At 44.0% G+C, this 21,135-nt stretch overlaps 1 protein-coding gene across 2 annotated transcripts in view; it reads left to right on the top strand.

Annotated features, from left to right (window-relative positions):
• The window catches only part of ACVR2B (activin A receptor type 2B), a 107,668-nt gene that overhangs the window by 68,268 nt on the left and 18,265 nt on the right, over positions 1 to 21,135 (top strand). For both annotated transcript variants that reach the window (XM_071561049.1, XM_071561048.1), the window contains 6 exons: positions 10,378 to 10,585; positions 14,490 to 14,599; positions 16,195 to 16,346; positions 18,055 to 18,198; positions 19,260 to 19,403; positions 20,278 to 20,426. In XM_071561049.1, coding sequence (XP_071417150.1) covers positions 10,378 to 10,585; positions 14,490 to 14,599; positions 16,195 to 16,346; positions 18,055 to 18,198; positions 19,260 to 19,403; positions 20,278 to 20,426 — 907 coding nt within the window. The remainder of the gene's footprint in view (positions 1 to 10,377; positions 10,586 to 14,489; positions 14,600 to 16,194; positions 16,347 to 18,054; positions 18,199 to 19,259; positions 19,404 to 20,277; positions 20,427 to 21,135) is intronic.

Raw genomic sequence — 21,135 nt, 5'->3', positions numbered from 1 at the left:
AACATTGTTAACTCTTGAAATACACTGGGAAAAGAGCCTTTAAAAGTCAGTCGTTTCTTTTGCAAACCTTGAATGTTCTGAAGGTCTAGAGTAATGCAAAAGACGTTCCTTGCTTTGAGGAGTTACCAATTTCCCCCTGTACTGCTGTGGGCTGAACGGAGGAATCTCTGCTTGGGATGTGGTAGTGCATACTTGTCCTTCATCATTGTAACTCTGACTATAAATAGTGCTCATGCTTCTTTGTGTCCTGCACTTGGATTGTGTTCTTACCCTTGAGATAAAATGCACTGGGATGTCAAGGCATTGGTGATTGCTCACGTGCTGAGGAAGGCAGGTCAGACTGGCAGCTAGAATTGGCATGTTTTATTCTCTAGAACATGGAGAGATACAGAGATTTTGTAATACTGCATTTTGTATAATACATGAATGGATTCCCCATCAATACAGTGAGCCCTGGAGCACATTGCAGGGAGCCATGGGCTTTGCTGTGACTCAGCTCTATGCAAAGAGCTGTGCAAGCATCTCCTATGTGGTCCAACACCACTTCTTGTTACTGAGACCCTTGACTCCCCTGAAACAGAAGTTTGTTTTTCGCAAGAGACCTGAGTTGGCATCACCATGCTGGAATTGAGGCTTTAACTTCGACATCTCTAAGATATTCTCTCTGCCACTGCCTCCCCGTCAACTGGCTGGCAAGGAGAAGCTGTGGTGTAGCAGAACGGCAATCTCAGAAACCTGATTTCTAGGTAGAGAGACTCTTCTGCTGACAGCATTATCAAATTAATTCTTCCCAGAGTTTCCCACCTGCTCATGTAATCTGCTGATCAAGTGAGTCATCTCTATGTTGTATTTGAATTCTGGTCAATGATGGAGTTTAAAACAGTGATTTTGAACCTGTTCTACAGTTTAGAGTGGTTGTGCTTTTTTATTTGCTTTCTTTCTCCATCCTGCTGAGAAATCTGCCCCACTTCAATCTTTGATTATTCAAGTGGAATAGGGTGACAGGAACACAAACAAGCATCATTTAATTCTTAGGGGCACGCTTTCCTGATGCTTGACCTTTTGGACTTCCCACATTTTCTTGTCCATTTACATGCATTACAGTTTTTCCAATTACCAGTGAATTAAATTTGGAATTGTGGTATTTGGAAATGTCAAGCAGAATCAATAGAAAAGCACTTGGGGCCCAATCTTAGTAGACTCAGCACATTTTAAAGCATATTTGAAATGTCCCTGCTGATAAATCTCGGAGGGCCATGTGTAGATTGTGAATTGAGGTGCTGCTGTTCGGGTACTGAAGATCTCGGTGGCTTGCCAGGTGTGCTGGGCTGTGTTAGACACACATCACTCTCTCCCCGGAGAAGACCTTAAAAACCAGGAGCTCTGCAAAGCATTTCTGCTGGTGGCAGCGGCATGGGATGATGAGGATAGTGGGTTGGAGCAGGCACACGTGAAAGAGCCGGGAAAGGCATTGCCACATGGTTATTGCTGTTCCTTAAACTTCTGCATTCCACAAGGAGATGCTCCCTTTCCTCATCCCTTTGCCTAGAAGAAAATTTTGTTTTCTAGGCCTGCTTTGAAAGCTTTTCAAAACTTTGCTCTGTGGGGGGAAAATATTTATGAACATACGTGATTTGACTTCCTCCTCCCAGGCTGTTCGGAGACCTCATGCAGGGTCCCAAGGAGAAGGAGAAAGAACAAATGATTATGTTTTAAATGTCATTTCAGAATTTGCTGCATATTTTACTTAGTGATTTGTGGCATCTGGTCAAAATCTGCCCTCTATTTGATTTTCAGGAGTGTAGTTGGAAATATCTTAATCTTGCAATTAAACTCTAATATTTCCTGTCACTGAGGCTGCAAAGTTTGGCGGCTAAGACAACCTTCTCAGTAGCTTATTTGCACAGTGCTCAGCCCACAAGGGGCCATTTTTCATTCCAGTGAGTAGTCATTGCTGTTACAAGCCAAATAAATGGTCTGCTTAATGCTTTTATAAATGCACACCTCAAATTTAAAAAAAAAATAAAATAAAATCTCAATGCCTATATGCTTCTTTGAAAACTTGTGGTCTAGGGAGAAAACATAACCTCTCTTTTCTGGAAATCCTGTATGGAGCAATGCATTTTTTTGGTGTGGTGGTGGTGCAAAGGAAGCCTGGAGGTGTCTCCTAATGAGCAGGGTGGATGGAAGGAGCAGTTGCCTGCTATGCTCTTTTCAGAGATCCTGCATGAGGTGTCATCCCTGGGGATGGTCACACATGGACAGACAGCAGCTCAGAATCTCTGGAAATTTGGATGGGTGATCTGCAGCTTCACGCGCTCTCCTCCACCGCACGCCATGTGCAGGCAGCAGCAGTGCCCTTTTTGGATCTGTAACTTTGTGTTTGTCGGGGCTGCCTTTATTTTGTTTTCATTTTCTTGGGTGTAGCGGAGGTGTGTGTATCTGTGTAAAAAAAAAATAAAAAGAAATTAGGTGGGTTTTGTGTTTTATTACTAATCCAGTTTGAGCTCTGCTGTCCAAATTGCCTTGTTTGTGACCCAAAGTGCATTTAAACATGAACTGCAGAAGCCCACAGCATTAAATGCTTCTGATTGATCTCCCTGATGGTTTTATTAAAGAACTAAAACCTTTTTTGGGGAGACAAATACAGTTAGCGATGCTAAGGGAGAAATGTAATTACATTTTTGCCATGTCCTTAACTGAAATGATACAAAATAGGATTTTTCTAATGGATACCTAAAATGATATCTTCTTTAAATAAAATATAGAAATGACCATCTGAGTTCAAGTCAAAAATGCTCTGCTTCCAAAAATTGATTAACTGCTGGCAATGTTTCTGTCCTGCTGCACACCAGGTCATCTGGTGACCTGGCCAAATCATCTTGGATTGCTCTGCCTGGCCAGAAGAATGATTTGCTAAACCTTTTCCTGAGTGATCCTCCCCTTTGGGCCAGGAGATTAATCTCATCAGCTCCGTGTGCATGTATGTGTGTGTGTACACTCAGTATTTCACTAAATCGAATATTGCTCTCATGTCACTCGGCTCCGTCTTCCCTCTACAGGAATCTGCCTGGTTTTATGGACTTTTGAGAAGCTGGGATGCTGCATGTCATTCTCTGGGTCCACCCTATTTGACTTAAAATACCAAGGAAATTATTCAGAAGAATTAAACCTTTATTGCATCCTTTCCCTGACCTGGTAGTAATGACTTGTAAAACATACTCTTTATAATTTTACAAAACAGGTTTTACTGTCAGTTATAGGGAATGTTCTAATAAAGACCTAATTCTTTTGAGTAATTTCCTTGTTACCTTTAACTGTCTTAAACCCAAGTCAGAAAAGAGATATATGGGGGGGGGGAGTTGCTACACAGATGTCCGTGGAAACTGTGAAGCATGAGTCATGGTGTGAATATAGAAGCCCTGAGTTGTCATCCCTGGTGAGCAAGGAGGATGTATTTCTTAATATTAAAGTTCCTTTTTTAATTTTAAAAGAAAATGACTTAAAGCCTCCTGTCCTTTTGAGACTGGTTGTCAGTGGCATCATTGCAGGTTACCATGGCAATATATGCTGAGATAATAGATTAACAGCCATTGATTGACTCGAAAACTTGGAGTTCTTTTACTGTGGGATAAGCCAAATCTATTGACAGAAAACAAAATTCCAAGTAATATCTTCCCTTGGCATTACACCTTTGCTGTTCTCAGTGCTGCCTGGGCCTGTTTTTACCTGATCTGCCTTAAGAATAAAACCATTTTGCAATAGTTGGTGCTTCTAATTAGTCAGGGTAGTGCCCATCCCTTCATACAGCCGGCTGGAAGGGGCAAGCCCAGAGTATATGACCATTCTGTGCCTGGCCATACTTGGGCTATTGAGTTTCCCAAAGGTGGGGTGAAGTTTTGGCTTGAGGAAAGGGCTCTACAGAGTTGTGGACACTCATTTCAGTTACAGGGGATCCATTGTTTCAAGACTTATGTGAAGGAACAGGGAATACTCGAATCCTCATGTGGGGCTACGTACTTAACCACAGATGTCACCAATAGTCTGATACTTTGCCTGAAAATGTATTTAGACCCTTTTATTGAAGTACAACAGGAATGAAATCACCTCACTTGGGGAATAAGTGCTGGAGCAACAGTTAGTAATCTTATATTCATTTTGTAGAGATGCAACTGGGTGGTCTCTCCAGAGCAATATTTTCCAAACATTCCCACTTACAAGCCTTCATCTGGCTTGATTTTGGGATCTGAAATGCTAGCACTAACCATGTGAAATTCTTTAATTTGCAGTGCTGTGCATAATTTCTGGGCAGGTGTCTGAGAGAAGGAGAGTGGGGAGCAGCAGATCTCTTTCTGTGCCTTTCCCTCCTCACCAGTGCCTCCCAGTGTGCTCCACATATGCTTGGATTGTGGTCCCCCCATGGAACAGTGTGCCAGAACACAGCTGTGGGTTTGGAAGTGGCTGGTTTAGTGTCCCTGCAGGCTCTGGGAGCTGGGGAGGGGCAGGTGTGAGCTGGCACTGAAGTGGCTCATCCCAGCAGATGCTGCGCTGCAAGGTGAGTGCCCAGCAGCCTCTGATTTCCCAGCTCTGCTCATCCATGCTGTGGTTTGAGGAATAGCTCTTGAAAACAAACCCAAACCTCAAACAAAGGGCCCGACTTTCATAATCACACGTGCAAGAATGCATCCGCAGTTGCTTAATTGCTACATGCAATTACCCTCCAAATTAGAGGGCAATTACCCCAATTCAGTGTACAATCTCTGTCATTTTGCATTATAAAATTACATGTACAAATAGCTATATAGGGACATAACGAAGTGTTTGCAAATAGCTTCAGTTGCATACACAGTTTCATATATAAAGCCCGGTGGTTTTGACAGTCAGGCAAACAGACTGTCTGGTAAATCACTCAGTGTTTATGCAGACTATTTTGACACATCCCATCTTTTTGTATATACTTTCATTTTAGGTTTTCAAAAGGGGACAGGCAGAGATAAAGAGCTGAGATTTATAGCAGCCTTCAGCCTTGGGGAAGATATTCCCTGTGTATCTAATTATAAGTTAGGAGCACAGCAACTGCTAACACCTAGACCTGGAGTTGCTACACTGGATCTTGGCCATAATTTAGAAGCTGTTGGATAATGATACAGCTTCAGTGATCTGTCAGCGACTCCAAATTAGGAGAGCAGAGTTTAGTATCAGATCAGCAGCAAGGTCCCATGCATCAGCAGGCTGAAGTCCTTCAGTTCAAGAGGACCCTTTTTTAATGAGCTCCCTCTGTGCCTTGCAACTCCCAGGTAGAGGCAAGAGGTCTTCCCGTTTCTCATGGTGCTTCAACTGCTCTCCCCATCATTATGTGCCTCAGATAGGTGCTGAGGGTCTTGCTTGTGAAAAACCTCGTGATGCTTCCGTCATTTGAAGCAGAAAATTGACCCCAGGGAATCAGCCTAATGATAGTTTTGCAGGACTGAGATAAAAAAATTGATTTCCACCCCAAAAACGGGTGGTGGTGGGTAGCCTCCCTCTGCCTTCGTGATGTATGGGAGTTATTTAGCTTGGTATTTTGTGCAAAGGTATTTCTATGCAGCTTTTGTTCAAGGAGAAGCCACACTGCGTCACCCCCAAAGCACTGGGTGGATGCAGTGGGATGCCAGAAACCCATCTGCTTCTTCAAAGCCTGATTCTTCCTTAGACTTTGATTTCAAGCAGGAAATTTATTCCTTAAATGACTGTGGATCATGGTATTAAAATGGTGATAGTTTTTGCCTGGTGGCTGGCACAAGGCTCTTTTCCATGGAGAGAGCTGGGGTTGATAGTTCTAGTGGGGATGCTGTGCCCCATGTCCATGCCCCTGCCTCACAGCCATGCTTCTGGTTTGCCTGCTCAGTCTTTCTGCAAAGTGCTGCCAGTGCAGTGGTTCTGCCTGAAGTAGTTTCTGCAGGCAATCACCCAGCTGTGGTGGAAACGCCTCTCCTGCAAAATGGCAAATGGATGGCAGAAGCCAGCAGATCCCACCTGTGTTTGTACCTTTTGCCTGTACCTAATGGGAGCCTCTTCTCCCATTGGTAGAAAACAGCATTTTTTCCAAATTCTGCATTGTGCCTGGCAGAATAGGGTTAGGCAGGAGGGGAACAGGGACCCAATGAATTAGACCAAGTTCCAACAACGATCTTCAAACACTTGCTTAGCAAATGTTTTGTCTCATTGCACCCAAGTCCTGTTGACTTTCTGCCAAAAGCTAAGCAGTTCCCTGGGTTGTTTATTTTCCATCCCACATGAGCAGGATGTTACCAGGCAGTGCCACTGAATGAAGCTGCTGAGGAGCTTTCCAACCTACCCAGGCTGTAAGGGAAATGACAAGTGCCTTGTGAGAAGGGGCGAGCAGGGCTGGGCGGGCACAGCCCCTTTAATCCATCCCAAGCCACGTTTTGTGACTGCATTGGAAGGTTTTTGTTTCAGGGAGGGCTCTTTTGGCCAAAATTAATCATGTCCCTTCCCTTGGATACTGAGGTTTGGTACAACAATCCTCTTGAGACACGTGCTGAAAGGAGAAGCAGGACATGGTTGATCTGTACCTGTTATGGAATAGTTTGGGCTGGAAGGGACCTTCAGAGGACATCCAGTTCAACCCCTCTGCAGTGAGCAGGGATATCTTCAACTACATCAGGTTGATCTGAGCTCTGTCCAACCTGACCATGAATGTTTCCAGGGCTGAGTATCTACCACCTCTCTGAGAAACCTGTAGCAGTGTTTTCTCACTCTTATAGTAAAAAATATCTTCCTTATATCTAATCCAAACTGAGTCTCTTTTAGTTCAAAACCATGACCCAATGTCCAGCTCAGTGTTTCTTACAGACCTACAGTGGCTTTGGGGGTATCCATTGCCCAAGGAAGGAAGAGGAGGCAGAAAAAACAGCATGGCCCCCTGGGGATGCAGGAGCAAAGCTCAGATTTCCTCCTCTTAGTCACCACCACCCCACCTTTCTCCCTCAAAGGGACAAAACCCTGTTTTGATTCCCCCCCCCTCTGTTCAGATGAGGGTTTTAACGCAGTGAGTGCAGAACAGGCAGTTAAGCTGCAAACTTTGGTCTCTGCGTGATCCATTACAGAGCAAGGTGTGAGTGTTTCTTGATGAGCTAAAGCAGCAGGTAAATTAATACCCAGACCTGGAGCCATGCCCCTTCCTGCTGAGACCATCTTGGGCACAAACAGAAGGGTTTCTTGCAGTCTTGAGCACCCAGCGGGGTGAGGATCCTAGCAAATGGCTTTTAAAAAGATCTGAAAGCAGGTAACAAACATGCAGGTTTTTAAAGTGTCTTTCTTAATGCAAGCATCCTTAGGAGCTGTTTTAAAGAAAACATACATATATTTAGTCATTCAAAATGTTATGCATGCTTTATCCATCTCATCTAAACTTTGACAGTGGGGGAAAAACTAGGAAAGGCCTTTTTCCTGGTGCGGTTGCTGTTTGCAGAGTTGGGTTTGCGTGTTTGCAAGCAGCTCTTAGTCTTCAGCTGAAACTTGTTCCAGAAAAGACAACTGTCTTGGAGCAAGGGAGCTTGGGCTCAGAACAGGATTTAGCAGCCTCGGTTTGCTGGTCCCAGAGCTGATACAGCTCCTGTTTCACATCTTTTCAACATCCCCTTTTCAAAGCACAGTGGAAATATCAAATCTCACTGCAGCTATGTGCATTGCTTTGGCCATCGTTGCAGGTGGAAAAAACAAGGCTACGCAGTATTTCATGAGGTTACAGATGGAGGTGGCTGAGCCAGGATTAGATTTTGGGGCTGCTTTCCAGTAAAATGTTTCATTAAAACCTTCCAGCTTTCTGAGAGATGGACTTGGGCAGGGAGAGGAAATTCCCATCATGATCAAAATCAAGATTCAGTTTGGGATGATGGAAATGATATTACAAAATACATTTCCAGGAGTGGAGCAGAAGGTGATAGTTAGTATTAGCTATCAGGTATCTACTGAAAGCCATGTGATGTGTTGCAGTGGAGGTGCATTTTACAATGAGAGTGGTGAAACAGTGGCACAGGTTGTCCAGAGAGGTGATGGGTGGTCCATCCTTGGAAGCAATTAAGGCCAGGCTGGATGGGTCTTTGAGCAACGTGGTCTAGTTGGAGATGTCCCTGCTCATTGCAGGGAGGTTGGACCACATGACCTTTAAAGATCTATTCCAAATCAAATCATTCTATGATTCCATGAAGCTAAGATATTACAAATAAAAATATATCACACACACACACACACAAGACAAAGCTCCTTTGCTTTCCTGCTGATTTAACAGTATTTAGCAAAAATGCTTAATCTGCCCTAACAAAGCATGGTGTAAGTATCAAGAGAACAAATATCAAGGCTTTAACAAGGAGTGTCAATATTGACACTGTTCTGTGTTGAGGGATATTGGTAGGTTGTTTTCATTACAGTTAGCAACTTGTCAGAGGAAAACTCTGATGGAGCTTTGCAAGTGCTGATAAAGCCTGCAGGTGCTATTGAAATTGAGCTCTTGTTCGTGTGTGCTTTGAATATAATTTCCAGTTTCAGAAGTCAGCTTTATGACATTCTCATACCCCTACTCCCTTGCAGTCTCTCCCACGATGCAGATTAAACATTTTTCAAAAAAAAAAGAGTTATTGAAGGATTGAGCATCTCTTCATCCTGCAAAGAGATCTTCCTAGTGTGATGAGTTTGTTCCATACCATGGAAATTACCCATCACTGAGTCCAGCTGTTGGGATTGGGAGCAGGTTGGATGCATCACCCCTAGCTTCTGCAGATACTGTGCTTTCTTCTGTAACCTTCTTGCAGTTCCATTTCTGCTCCATGCCAGGTCACCTGCAATCTTTGCTTGATGCCTGTGGGTCAATTGGAGGTTGATTCCCTGAAGCAGATGAGGCTACACCGAATAGCTTGAGTGAAATCTCTTTCTCAAAGGCAATCTCTAAAGGGCTCTCTATGCATTGCATGATTGGAGGTGAATCTTGCCTTCAGGTAATAGCTTGGAGACTGGACAGCTTGAGGAGTTGCAGGCTGTGAAAAGCCAGGTCAGGCTGCTCCCAGAATTCTGTTCACATGGGACAAATCATTTAACTTGATATGTTGGATCTTGGTTCTACAGTTTGCAGAGATCTGGTTATTCTGGGAGTAGAGCACTTTCCTTTCACCATCCTGTGTGATCTATTTGTGTTTTTTACCCAGTTGTCAACACATTTTATTGAGATACCTACATTTTCCATGACTGCAATCCATCAAAATAATGGCCAGGTCTGACCTTGCCTTAGGTTGGGTAATCCCAAAGAGAGATGGCTGCAGGGCATTTCAGGATTTATGGAATCATGAGCTTCATGGTACAAGGCTCATGGTGCCTTTTCTGTTTGACTGCTTACAAATTGTGTGTTTGTTTCATTCTTCTTTTTGTTTTAAACTGATCCTCAAAATGCCACAAAGCAGAGTGGATTTCTAAGGTTTGCGACAAAACAGGTCACCTGCAGATATCAGTGGTACCTTACTTGACTCTGTTTTTAATGGATGTGTCTGCAATCATGTTCCATTTCTGCTCTGTGGTGGCTATGAGACAATTATTTCCCTGGGAGCAGTAGGAACTCCATGGTCCTTTGGTACAAGACTCTAAAGAAGGAAATACCCACATACTCTGTTTGGGGTGGCCAAGCATCCATTTGGGGTGGTCAGAGTTGTTTGGGGAAGAGTTTCGTTTTGCTGAAGGTCTTACATGGGTGGAAAGGCACCCTGAGCTGTGTCACCCACAGCTGAAAACGTGGCATTTATCTTTTGTAGACTTGCCCAAATAAGCCTGAACTGAGATCTAAGTGAGGAATGGGCACTGGTCTGGCCCTCCTCTGCAGGGTGAATGTTATCTGTTCTCAGTTGTGTCCAGCTCATGTAAAAAACTATTTATTTTTAGATGGTGTTTTCCAAAATAGAGGTAAAGAGGGAGAGTAAGTCCATTGCGTGACATCCCAGCAAGCATCAAGTAGCACCCTGGGAGGTTGTCTTTCCTAAGCAGGGTTTCTGTAGTTAAATACTGGATATGGCTTGTCTTGTGTACCCCCCTTTTTAAGGTCCTATTTTTGAACCACTGGCCTGAGGAGATCTGGGGAGATCTCAGCTGGGCTCTTGACTTTACCCTGAGCTCCTATTGTGAGGTTAGGCAAACCTGACCTCTCCATTCCCCGCCTCACACCAGAGAAGAAGAATAATCTCCACGCTGCCCTGTAGCTCTCACTGATGAGCTGTTTAGCTCCCAGGAAATCAAACGTATGCATCTCCTAAAACAGAGCCACATGGAGATATATTTTCCAGGATCTGTTTCTGATTTTAATTGAATGTTCTTGGTGTTTGAATTTTTCTTCAGGGCCGGGCCATGGGGAGGCTGAGACAAGGGAGTGCATCTATTACAATGCCAACTGGGAGCTGGAGAAGACCAACCAAAGTGGAGTGGAGCGCTGCGAGGGGGAGAAGGACAAGCGGCTCCACTGCTATGCCTCCTGGAGAAACAACTCGGGCTCCATTGAGCTGGTGAAGAAAGGCTGCTGGTTAGATGACTTCAACTGCTATGACAGGTAATAGCCTAACTGGTTTATCTAAATACAGGTTTAATTGTTCCTCTAAGTGCACAGGCTCATAATTTTTGCATTGAGGAAAAGAAAGCAAGTCCAAGTCAATTGACCCATCCATCCCCTTTAATTACTTCTGTTGCTAATGCAGCTCTCAGAATTGTCACTTACCTGCTTTGACTTTGTAAATAGAAGCTACAAAAGGCATTTTTAGGGGAGTTGTGTTTTGTTACTTTTCTTTTGGTTAGCAAAGCTTTGATAATTGTGGCATGCATTAAAAAACTTGTCCTGTACCATCAAATGAAGAGAAATATGTTCTTCCAAGAGCATTTGGCAACATAAAGGAAACCTTGGAATCATTTGGAGCTGTCTAGAAAAACACAGATATCTGGGGGTGGTTAGGGGTTGAGTTACTCTGATGTTTTTGATGTTGCAAAAAGTTTGTTCTTTGGCTGAGTGAAGAGATGGGCCAGGAGAGAGAGCGAGGCAGGAAAAGCAGCATGTGAGTTTGTGTGTCGCTGCCTGTAGTAGGGCTGAAAAGCAGTGAGGTTTTGTAGTACGAAGGCTCCAGACTCATTAAATAGCTGGGAAAATTAACTAGTCTTTCCTCATTTCCCTTGATGTAATTCTACAGAGGGGAAAAGAATTACAGCTAAAGAAAACAGCCCTCTGAAGTTTCATCATTGAAAAGGACAGTGTTCTGTAGCTCTAGGCTCAGTGTTGCTGTTAAAAAAACCCCAATGACCGACAACTAAGCCAAGCCCAAGTCTTTCAATAAGGATTAGCGACATAAAATTTAAGGATTTCCCTTGATATAACACCAGTGTAGGTTGAGCTCACATTTGTGCAATTCCCAGTTATGCGTCTTTGTAGCTTCTCGTTCCAAAAGTTTTAGGACATTGGGTCCTGTGCTGTGAGATTAAGCTAGGACTAGATTTGCCCCATGACTGCAGAGTTTTCTCCCTTTGGTGCTGTACACTTTCCCTGCTTTTGTGCCCGTTGTCTTAGCTTATCTGTGAGTTGTTTCTCATCCTCATTCTATTATTAGCTCTGGGGTTACTTTCCCACCACACCTATTCCCTTGCCAATTGAGTAGCCAAGCTCTATATATAGTTGAATTTTTATTCTTTCCCAATAAATCAATCCTCCTTCACCCATTAGTCATCTTAATGCCGATCGTTCTGAGAACAGAAGGTCACTGTAGTTTCCTACTTCCAAGCAGAAGTGTTTACTGTAAACAGATTTCTCCATTCAGTGCCTGCTCTCATATCCAGTGACACTTGTATTGTCACTGAGTGTCTCTGCAGGGATGTAGTGGTTCTTAAACTTTGTCATAATGTATTGCTCTGTTACAATGGTTAAAAGTTTCCAGGGCTCCTCACCAGCCTTTTGCAGCCCTGGAATTGAGCATCCAGTATCCCATAGCCTGACTCTTCAAAGCCGAAGCTCAAAGGATCTTGTGAGAATTAACAAACAGTACAAGTGTTGAAAGCAACATTTGAAAGAAAGGTTGGCTTTAAATAAATAAAGGAATAAAGGCTCTTTAAATGCAGTCCTTTTTATTTTTTCTTTTCCCTTGAGTGCCCTTGGCAGACATTCATGCATCTCAATACGCAAAAATGGCCAAAAAGATGATTTTTGATCAATGGTGTGGTGCTGATGCCCTTTTTTCTCTGTCTTTGGCATCTTCTGATGCTAAACTCCTGGGAGCAGCCTTGGGAGATGCACCTGTGCCTGTATCTCCCTGGATGCTGGGCATGGTCCTGTTCTGCTGGCATGTGCTGCTCTCAGAGCACAGGCAGCACATGCCAAGTGCTGCCTCCGTGTTGCTGGAAGATGAAAAAAATGAGTGGAAGAGTTGGGACATTGAGGGTGTCAGCTCCTTACTCTGTTCTTTATCTTAAGGAAACAAGAATGTGGCATATGTACATTTAAGGTTATAGGAAAAAGGTAGTGTTTAAAAATCGACTTGTGTGCTCTCGTTTATTTACACAGCCCCACCGGGGAGGTCATGTACACATTCCCTTGGATGTGAGCACGTGAAACACTCTGAAACTCACCTCACTGCCATAGAAAAATGTGTCATTCTCTCCCACTGTCTCATTTGTAATATTTGCTAAGTATAACATGTCACACATACCTGGATGGCTTCCCTGAGCACACACCAACTCAAAGACAGGCATAATGAATTGCAGATGTGGAGCAGGCTGCTTTCACTCATTAGCTTGATTTCTTAACCAACAGATCTAGCAAAGTTTTCTACTGAAGGCTCCAACACTGATGCTGTTAAATCCAAAGAGCTTGTTATCTGATTTCACGAAAAAGCATCTGGAAACATTGTTTAACTTGTTGAAACATCTTTGTTCATTTGAATAAGTCAAATGTCCGCTTTTTGGCTTTGAAATTTAAAACAATAAAAGCCTGAAAAACAAACCAAGTGCTTCCCAGCTGAGGCCTTGCAGGAGACAGTTTGGCTATAGCCAGGATTTTTCCCCCAAAAAAGACTAAAGCACTGAAAAGTACCCAGCGTTAGGACTGAAGAGAGCCCTTTCTGCTCTTCTCGTGGCAGTATGTCAGTGATACCACAGAAAGGGAGGCTTGGCATGGATTCAGAAATGAGTAATAATGTCAAACACATATGATTGTTTTGCTACTTCCTCCAAGTGGTTGAGGGAAGGAAGTTATGCATATAATTTAGCTGGGCTTCAGGAAATAGTTTGATACAGTTCTCTGTGGAGAGCAGCTCTGCAAGCCTAATAAGTAAAAGCAGAGGATAGCATAGCAAAAGGTGGCTAGGAAGGGAAGCAGCATTTAAGAAACAGAAAGAAATTACTGCTAGAGCACTGCAAAAATCACTGCATGTCTCTTTTGGCATTGATCTGTGGAGAGAGGGAGGATGTGTGGAAGCAGAGTTGGTCTGATCCATGGAGATCCCCTAACACCTTGCACAATGTGCAAGGAAATCTCAGTGCTGGGAAGGCTGAGGCAAAGGCAGAAAATGAGAGCTGCAACCTGATTTTCTTAAAGGTTTTTGTGCAGAAATGAGCTTTTTAAAGGAGGAGATTGCACTTGAAAATTAAACTTAAAAAAATGCCCAAGAAACCAAAATGATAATCATAGTATCCTAGAATGGTTAGGGTTGGAAGAGACCTTTAAAGATCATTTGTTCCAACCCCCTGCCATGGGCACAGACACCTTCCACTAGACCAAGGATGCTACAAGCCCCATGGGACCTAACCTTGATGGGGCATCCACAGCTTCTCTGGGCAGTCTCACCACCCTCACAGTAAAGAATTTGTACCTCATATCTAATATTTAACCTGCACTCTTTCAGATTAAAGCCTTGTCCTGTCACTACATGCCCTTGAACCTGCAGCGTCCCTCCTGCCTGCAGCAGGGCTGTTACTCCTGGTGTCTGCTGCCTTTTGAGTGCATAGAGTTACTGATGCTCAAGGCTGTGGGAGCAGTCTTAGCTCAGCCCTCGTCATATGTGCTTTATGGCACAATCTTTAATTGCATGATCAAATACTTCTCTCCACTGACTGCGCACATCTGGACTGTGGGAAAGGCACTGCTCCGGGACTGAGGCATCTCTCCATCGTTTTTCTCCTTCTCAATCCATTAGCAGCGGCGGCTGTTATTTATTACTTGCTGCCTAATGCCCTCAGTACATATGGAAGCATTTGTTTCCTTTACAGTCTTTTCAAGGGTCTTTGCTATCCACTGGGGTATTTGACTGCCAAGTTGTTTTCTGTAAGTGGAGACTGCTGAGCTGTGCAGTGCAGACTTAGGAGAAGGTGTGTGGAGTGGGCAGTTTGGGGCAGGTCGGTGCCCAAAAACAAGAGGCAGGAGTTGGCTGACATTGTTTTTCTCTTCCCTTCATTGCTGTGTCTGTCCCTCCCTGGCACAGGCAGGAGTGTGTAGCGACAGAAGAAAACCCTCAAGTGTTTTTCTGCTGCTGCGAGGGCAACTATTGCAATGAGAAATTCACCCATTTGCCTGAAGCCACCGGCCCAGAAGGTGAGTGACTGGGAGGATGCGGAGTCAGGGTCTCTTCCTCTAGACCCGGTTTCTGATGACTTTATTAGAATAATAGAACACCCTGAGTTGGAATGGACTCACAAGGATCATGGAGTCCAACTCCTGGCCTTGCATAGGATGCCACCAAGAATCCCACTGTGTTTCTGAGAGTGTCTTCCAAATGCTACTTGAACTCTATCAGGCTTGGGGCCATGACCACTTCCTTGGGGAGCCTCCTTCCAGTGCCCAGTAACCCTCTGGGTGAAGAATCTTTTCCTAATATTTGACCTAAACCTCCTCTGACTAAGCTTCGTGCCAGAATTGAGTTGTTGGATGTTTTGGTTACAAAGTCCAGATATCCTTTTGCTATGGTTCTTTAAAAATAGTTTTCTAAGGTTGTTTCACTCTCTGGGTAAAGTGTGTTGTACCAACACCTTGGATACCATCAAAAAGGATTAGGTTTTCTTTGTGGTGGACAGTTCACAGTGGGATATTACAAAACAAAGTCCTGCACTAGGGGAAGAGGGCAGAGTGATTTATCCAGATGGAACAAGCCTCAAACTCTTAAAAGGTATTTGACACCTTCATAGGTCACAGGTCTCCAGAGACCTTGAGCATCTGGGATTTTTGAATTTGATTCTATTTTGTTGGTCTGGGGATTCAAAGGGAATTGGTGTCTGTGTGGGGGTGGGTGTGTGTGTGTGTGGGGGGGTGAGCTTTCACAATGTGTGGTTATACATCAAGGAAGAAAAGTAATAGCAAGACCTTCTTCAGAGGCTAATAGAAAAATGATGATTCTTTTAGCTGTATACTTTCTTAAGTATCATTCAGTAAAAACTATTAAAGCAGGTGAATCTTTTCCTTAGGATGGTTTCTTCTGTTATGAACTAGCTGCATTTACTGAGATGTTCCAATAGACCATTACCAGATTTTCCTGGGCTTTCCTGTTAGATTTTTAATTGTTTACATAGGTTTTATTATCTCCTGTTATTAATGCACCCGTAGCAACCTAGTAGCAAATATTCTTTCTCTCACAGTTTTTTGTTTAATTTGGCAAGTCTTGCTATTTTTTCCTTCCCTGTCTCCAACATAGCAACATGGCTCCATTTAGTATTCCCATTGTTTGTGTCTCAACTGCACTGATGTAATTTGGAACAAGAACTACTGTGGGAATAGTGCATTTGATTGTGGCTCCAGCAGCATTTTACTAAAAACTGACAACTTGTCAATCACGGTAAAAGGCAAAGCAATGCTGCAAGGGATTTCATGCTCTCTTAATACATTTGGAAGGGTTAAATGGGGGAAATGTTCTGCTTTTACGTGTACCAGGAAGAAATACCTACCCTAAATAAAGGTCAGATGAAGGCTCAGCTTGCAAAGTGTGGTTTGGACCATTGTAACTCCATTGCTAACAGCCTTATGGAGAAGAGAAAACTGCGGAGCCTTATGAATACTGTTGGGTGTGATGGGACAGCATTGTCAGCTTTGGAGTAGAGGGATGGATGGGATTTGGTTGCATCTGGACATGTAGCTGACAGTGCTGTTGCGTGCCTGAAGGGTCCTTTTCCCTCATTTACCCTGCTCTTTTCTCACAGTCATCTACGAGCCGCCGCCACCAACACCCTCCCTGCTCAACATCCTGGTGTACTCTCTGCTCCCCATCGCAGTCCTCTCCATGGCCATCCTCCTGGCGTTCTGGATGTACAGGCACCGCAAGCCTCCCTACGGGCACGTTGATATTATTGAGGTGAGGGGGTTGCTTCCCTTTATTTGGGCCTTACAAAAGGCACGGAGGCTGCTCAATGTATATTCATATCTACTTTTGCCTTGCTCCTTTCAGGTGGCCTAAACTTTCTTTTCTGTTTTTTGGAGTTGCTGATACAGTTGGCCTCTGCTGTAGTATTAGACTGATGGGTTTAGATGCAGTTATCACTATGTCCAAGATTCCTAAAGGATGGAGTTACACAGCCCTACTTGGTGGCTACCCTTCCTCTCAAACTCTCAAACCTGTTGCCTGATTTCAGCCAACTTTGTAGAGAAGTGGAGATCAGAGAGATGATAAAGTTCCTACCAGCTTTATGGTATGAGGAAAGATGCTTTCCCTGATGAAGCTCAGTTTTTAAGAGCCCTCAGAGAATGCTTGTAGGACATCATCCTCATGGTCCAAAGTCATTGGGAACTGGTCCTTGCTGGTTCTGCAGTGTCCTCAGTCTTCTGGTTTCTTCCAAAGGCTTGAGCAGCAACCTCTCCCTCCCTTCTCTGCCCGTTACAGGCCATACTATGGGCCTATACTGTGTGGTCAGCAGGTCGAGGAAGGGGATTCTGTCTCTCTACTCTGGTGAGACTCCATCTCAAGTACTGCATCCAGCTCTGGGGTCCTCAGCACAGGAAGGACATTGACCTGTTGGAGCAAGTCTAGATGTGGGCCACCAATTTAATCAGAGGGATGGAGCACCTCTCCTATGAGAAAAGACTGAGAGAATTAGGATTGTTCAGCCTGAAAAAGAGATGGCTTTGGGTTGACATAATTGCAGCCTTCCAGTACCTGAAGGGAACTTACAGGAAAGATGGGACAAGACTGTTTACAAGAGCATGAAGTGACAGGACAAGGGAAAATGGGTTTACACTGAAAGAGAGGGGGTTTAGGTTAGATATTAGGTACAAATTCTTTACTGTAAGAGTGGTGAGACTCTAAAACAGGTTGCCCAGGGAAGTTGTGGATGCTCCATCCCTGGAGGTGTTGATGACTAGGCTGGATTGGGCTTTGAACTACCTGGTCTAGTAGAAGGTTTCCCTGCCCAAGGCAGGGGGATTGGACCGAGGTGGTCTTCAAGGTCCCTTGCCAACCCAAACCATTCTGATTCTCTGATACTTCGAACCTTTCCCATTTGAAAGCAGGTAGAACAGAGCTCCAACTCCATGTGTCCTGCAGCATTACGTTGCTCTCCTGGACAAATGCAGAGTTTAAACAGATACGATCTTTATGATGCTGAGAGACTTGTTTACTGCCCATTGCTGGGGTTGTGTGCAACATTCCTAATGAAGTACAAAGCAGTGGGAGGTTTTAGGTGTAGTTTGTTCTTAGGTCACAGAGATCAAAAGGTTCCTTCTTTTGGCAGAAGGTAGCCTTGAGGTTATTGGTGTTTTACAGCTCCAAATAGCTCTTGCTCTATAGGAGAATTCAGGTTTGCCAGAGCATGGCAGGCAGTAGTTCAACACACAAAGTGACACTTGAAGGCGTAGATTGTTTTATGTGTTCTATACTGATACCCTATGGAGCAAGATACAGAATTTCAGGCTGTTCTTACCACAAAAAGTATATCTAAATAATTCGCCTTAAATAAAATGTTGCTTCCTTGCACTTCTTTCCCCACGACCCCCCTTCTCTCTGTTCTTCCTCTCCCTTTGTTGTGCAGTCCACATTCAGCTGGTGACAGTGTTTTTCTCTTGTGCAGGACCCTGGCCCGCCACCCCCTTCTCCCCTGGTTGGCCTAAAGCCTCTGCAGCTCTTGGAGATCAAGGCGAGGGGACGCTTTGGCTGCGTGTGGAAGGCTCAGCTGATGAACGATTACGTAGCAGTGAAAATATTCCCTATTCAGGTGAGAAGGGCACTGCATTAGGTTCTGACTTGCCGGGCTTCCTCACCAGTACTGAGATGCTTTAAGGGCCTATGGAGATTATGTTTTTTAAGACCATAACAAAAATGCATTTGGGCTCTTCTGCTGGGGGGAAAAAGTTCAAGGATCCTTCCTTCCTACACTTCTCTCTGTTTTATCTCATTACCAAATGCTTCCTGTAGTAGTACTTGTTGCAAGAAGGGCAGGAACAAGCACATTCTGAAACCTACAGGGTATTTTAGCTTCACCGCAAATGCCTGTGTTTAAGTCCAGGAAGGCATCGTGCAGCTACGCTACCCAGAGTGCACATAAAGGGCCAGAGCCCCAGCTTTTTGTGTCCGGCCTGAGTAGGCTGTAAATCTGGACCCAAATGTAGCAAACAGTCTACAGCTTCTAAAGGCAGAGCCCCAGCACTGTGAAAGCTGATTAAACTGCAGCGTTTCTGTCAGTTCACGTCTTCCACTCTAGGAAACCTTTGAACACTCCCAACTTGATTCTCTAGGAATTGCAGATGAAAAGAGTAAAGCAATCAAAAGTCAAATGAAAGAAGAATGACTAAAGCATCTTTGTGCTCCTCCGCTATCTCCTTCTTCATTACTTTTTCACCCTATATTTGTTGTCATAGCATTGCTAAAGGAGATTTGCACATCTTCTGTCCAAGCCAGCTGTGACCTACTAGTAAATATTCAAAAGAGCCTAGATTAGATTTTGCAATTGTAACAATTACAGCCACAAGGCAGATCTGGGTGCTGTTTGCACAGGCTTTATTCTTGCAATATCCTTAGGAATCTTGACAAATCTTGTTTCTCAGTGAGGTTGAGTTTAGATTCCTCCCCCCACCTCCCCATGCTTTAGGAATATCCAAGGATAATTTTCTCCAGCATCTACTCTTTAGGGAAACAGCCTCATTTTGAAGGGATACATCACATCTGAACATTGGAGGATGATGTTAAGAGTATTGTGAGAAGCTCTGACGGAACTGAAGGAGCTGTTTGCTTTAAAGGGAAGAATGATCTTTGATGGTGCATTTCTTCCTGCTTTAGGATAAGCAATCTTGGCAGAGTGAGAGGGAGATTTTCAACACTCCTGGCATGAAGCATGAAAACCTTTTGCAATTTATCGCAGCAGAGAAAAGAGGGACAAACCTGGAAACAGAGCTCTGGCTGATCACAGCTTTCCACGACAAGGTAATGTATCAGTGCATGTACATTTCAGGAATACAGAGGGGCAACTGGTTGTGAAACAGGATTTCATGTCTAATATTCACCTAGAAGCTCCCCTGCAATCTATCCAGTTTGTTCCTGGTGGGCCATGACTCTGTGGTAGCAAAGTGCTCCTGCTCCCCTCCTTCAAAGGCCCTTCCTTTAGCTTTCAAGGCTTTCCTACACAAACATAAGATTACTACAGGTGGGACCTGGGAAGAGAGAGAGAGACAAATACCACAGCTCAGGTATGTGGTGGTCACCATCTCCTAATGTGTATAGATGAGCACGTGGGAGCTGGGTATTGCAGACTGTTGCAGACCTGACTTGCCCCTTGCAGATGAGGTTCAGATTTGGTTTTGGGGCTTGGGTCACATCTCCTGTTTCACGGACTACTTTAGTTATGAAACATGACTAGCACTTAAAATAAAACAAACACGTGCAAATCCGGGGCTGAGCCAGCAGCGTTACGCCTCTGTTAAATCCAAGGTCTACTGAGTCAATCATTGCCACAGCCAGCTGATATCATGCATCATTTTCTTGTATGGAAGGCTTTCCCCTTTCTTACTTTGGATGAATTGCTCTGGTTTAAAATTATTTTTTCCCATCCTTACCTCCCTCCCCTTCCCTGGCAAATAAGCAGACATCAGGAGGTCTGTGCTGTCAAGGGCTGAAAACTGATGAATGCTTCTGATTTTTATTTCTCCTATTTTTACTTTCACTAGTGATTTTTCACCCCTGTTAAATCAAGGTTCAGATTTCTCAAGCACCCTCCAAACCTTTCTCTAAACTGATGATGTGGCACATCTGTCACATGGCAGGATCTGCGATTAAGAACTGATAATGTCCTGTTCCACAGGGCTCTCTGACAGATTACCTGAAGGGCAATATTATCAGCTGGAATGAGCTCTGCCATGTTGCAGAAACAATGGCCTGTGGCTTGTCCTATCTTCATGAAGATGTCCCTTGGTGCAAAGGTGAAGGACACAAACCTGCTATAGCACACAGGTATGGCCTCTTTCATTGACACCACTCAGGTACTGCATGCAAATGTCCGGAACGTCTATGAAATTATGAATGGATGACGAGGAGGTTTTGCCTTTAGGAAGCAAATGCCTTTTAACCCAACAAATCCTATGCTAAGACAGGAATGTTTTTCAACCACAAATGAAATGATGAAGAACAAATAAGTGTCACATCCGTGAAACAGTGTGGTTAGTAGTAGTTGATGGCAAATGTCCGAAGGGAAGGTGGTTCCCTCTTCCATCAACTCTCTTCTTGACGTGTAGTGGGAAGGGAATATTGGTTGCTTGATACTGTCATCACATCTGTGTATTTCTGTGGCTGTACCAGAGGCTGGACCCTATTTCCTCCTAGTTTACACTGGAAAACTCCACTGTGTGTCTTTGCACAGAGATTTTGATCCTTAGTTAAGAAATGGAGAAACTGTGGAAATGCAGAAAATGGCTGTTACTTATTTTTCACTGTAGTTTTATAGGACCCAAATCATGCCAGGGTGCTTAGGAGAGATACCAGAGCAGGCACATACTTCAACTCCCTTGGTGGCAGCACCATGAGGACAGCTGGAATCCAGAAAGTAGTAGGTTAAACCATCCCCATTTCTTTGACCCTTCTCCAGAGTCCCACATTGCTTGCCCTGGACTAAAGCATCTCTACTGAGTGGTTTGCTAGTGGCATGGCAGGGTGGGGGAAGATT

Source organism: Pithys albifrons, chromosome 7 (assembly GCF_047495875.1).
Source record: "Pithys albifrons albifrons isolate INPA30051 chromosome 7, PitAlb_v1, whole genome shotgun sequence".
Taxonomy (NCBI): Eukaryota; Metazoa; Chordata; class Aves; order Passeriformes; family Thamnophilidae; genus Pithys; species Pithys albifrons.
This window is presented reverse-complemented; position numbering and strand designations above follow the sequence as displayed.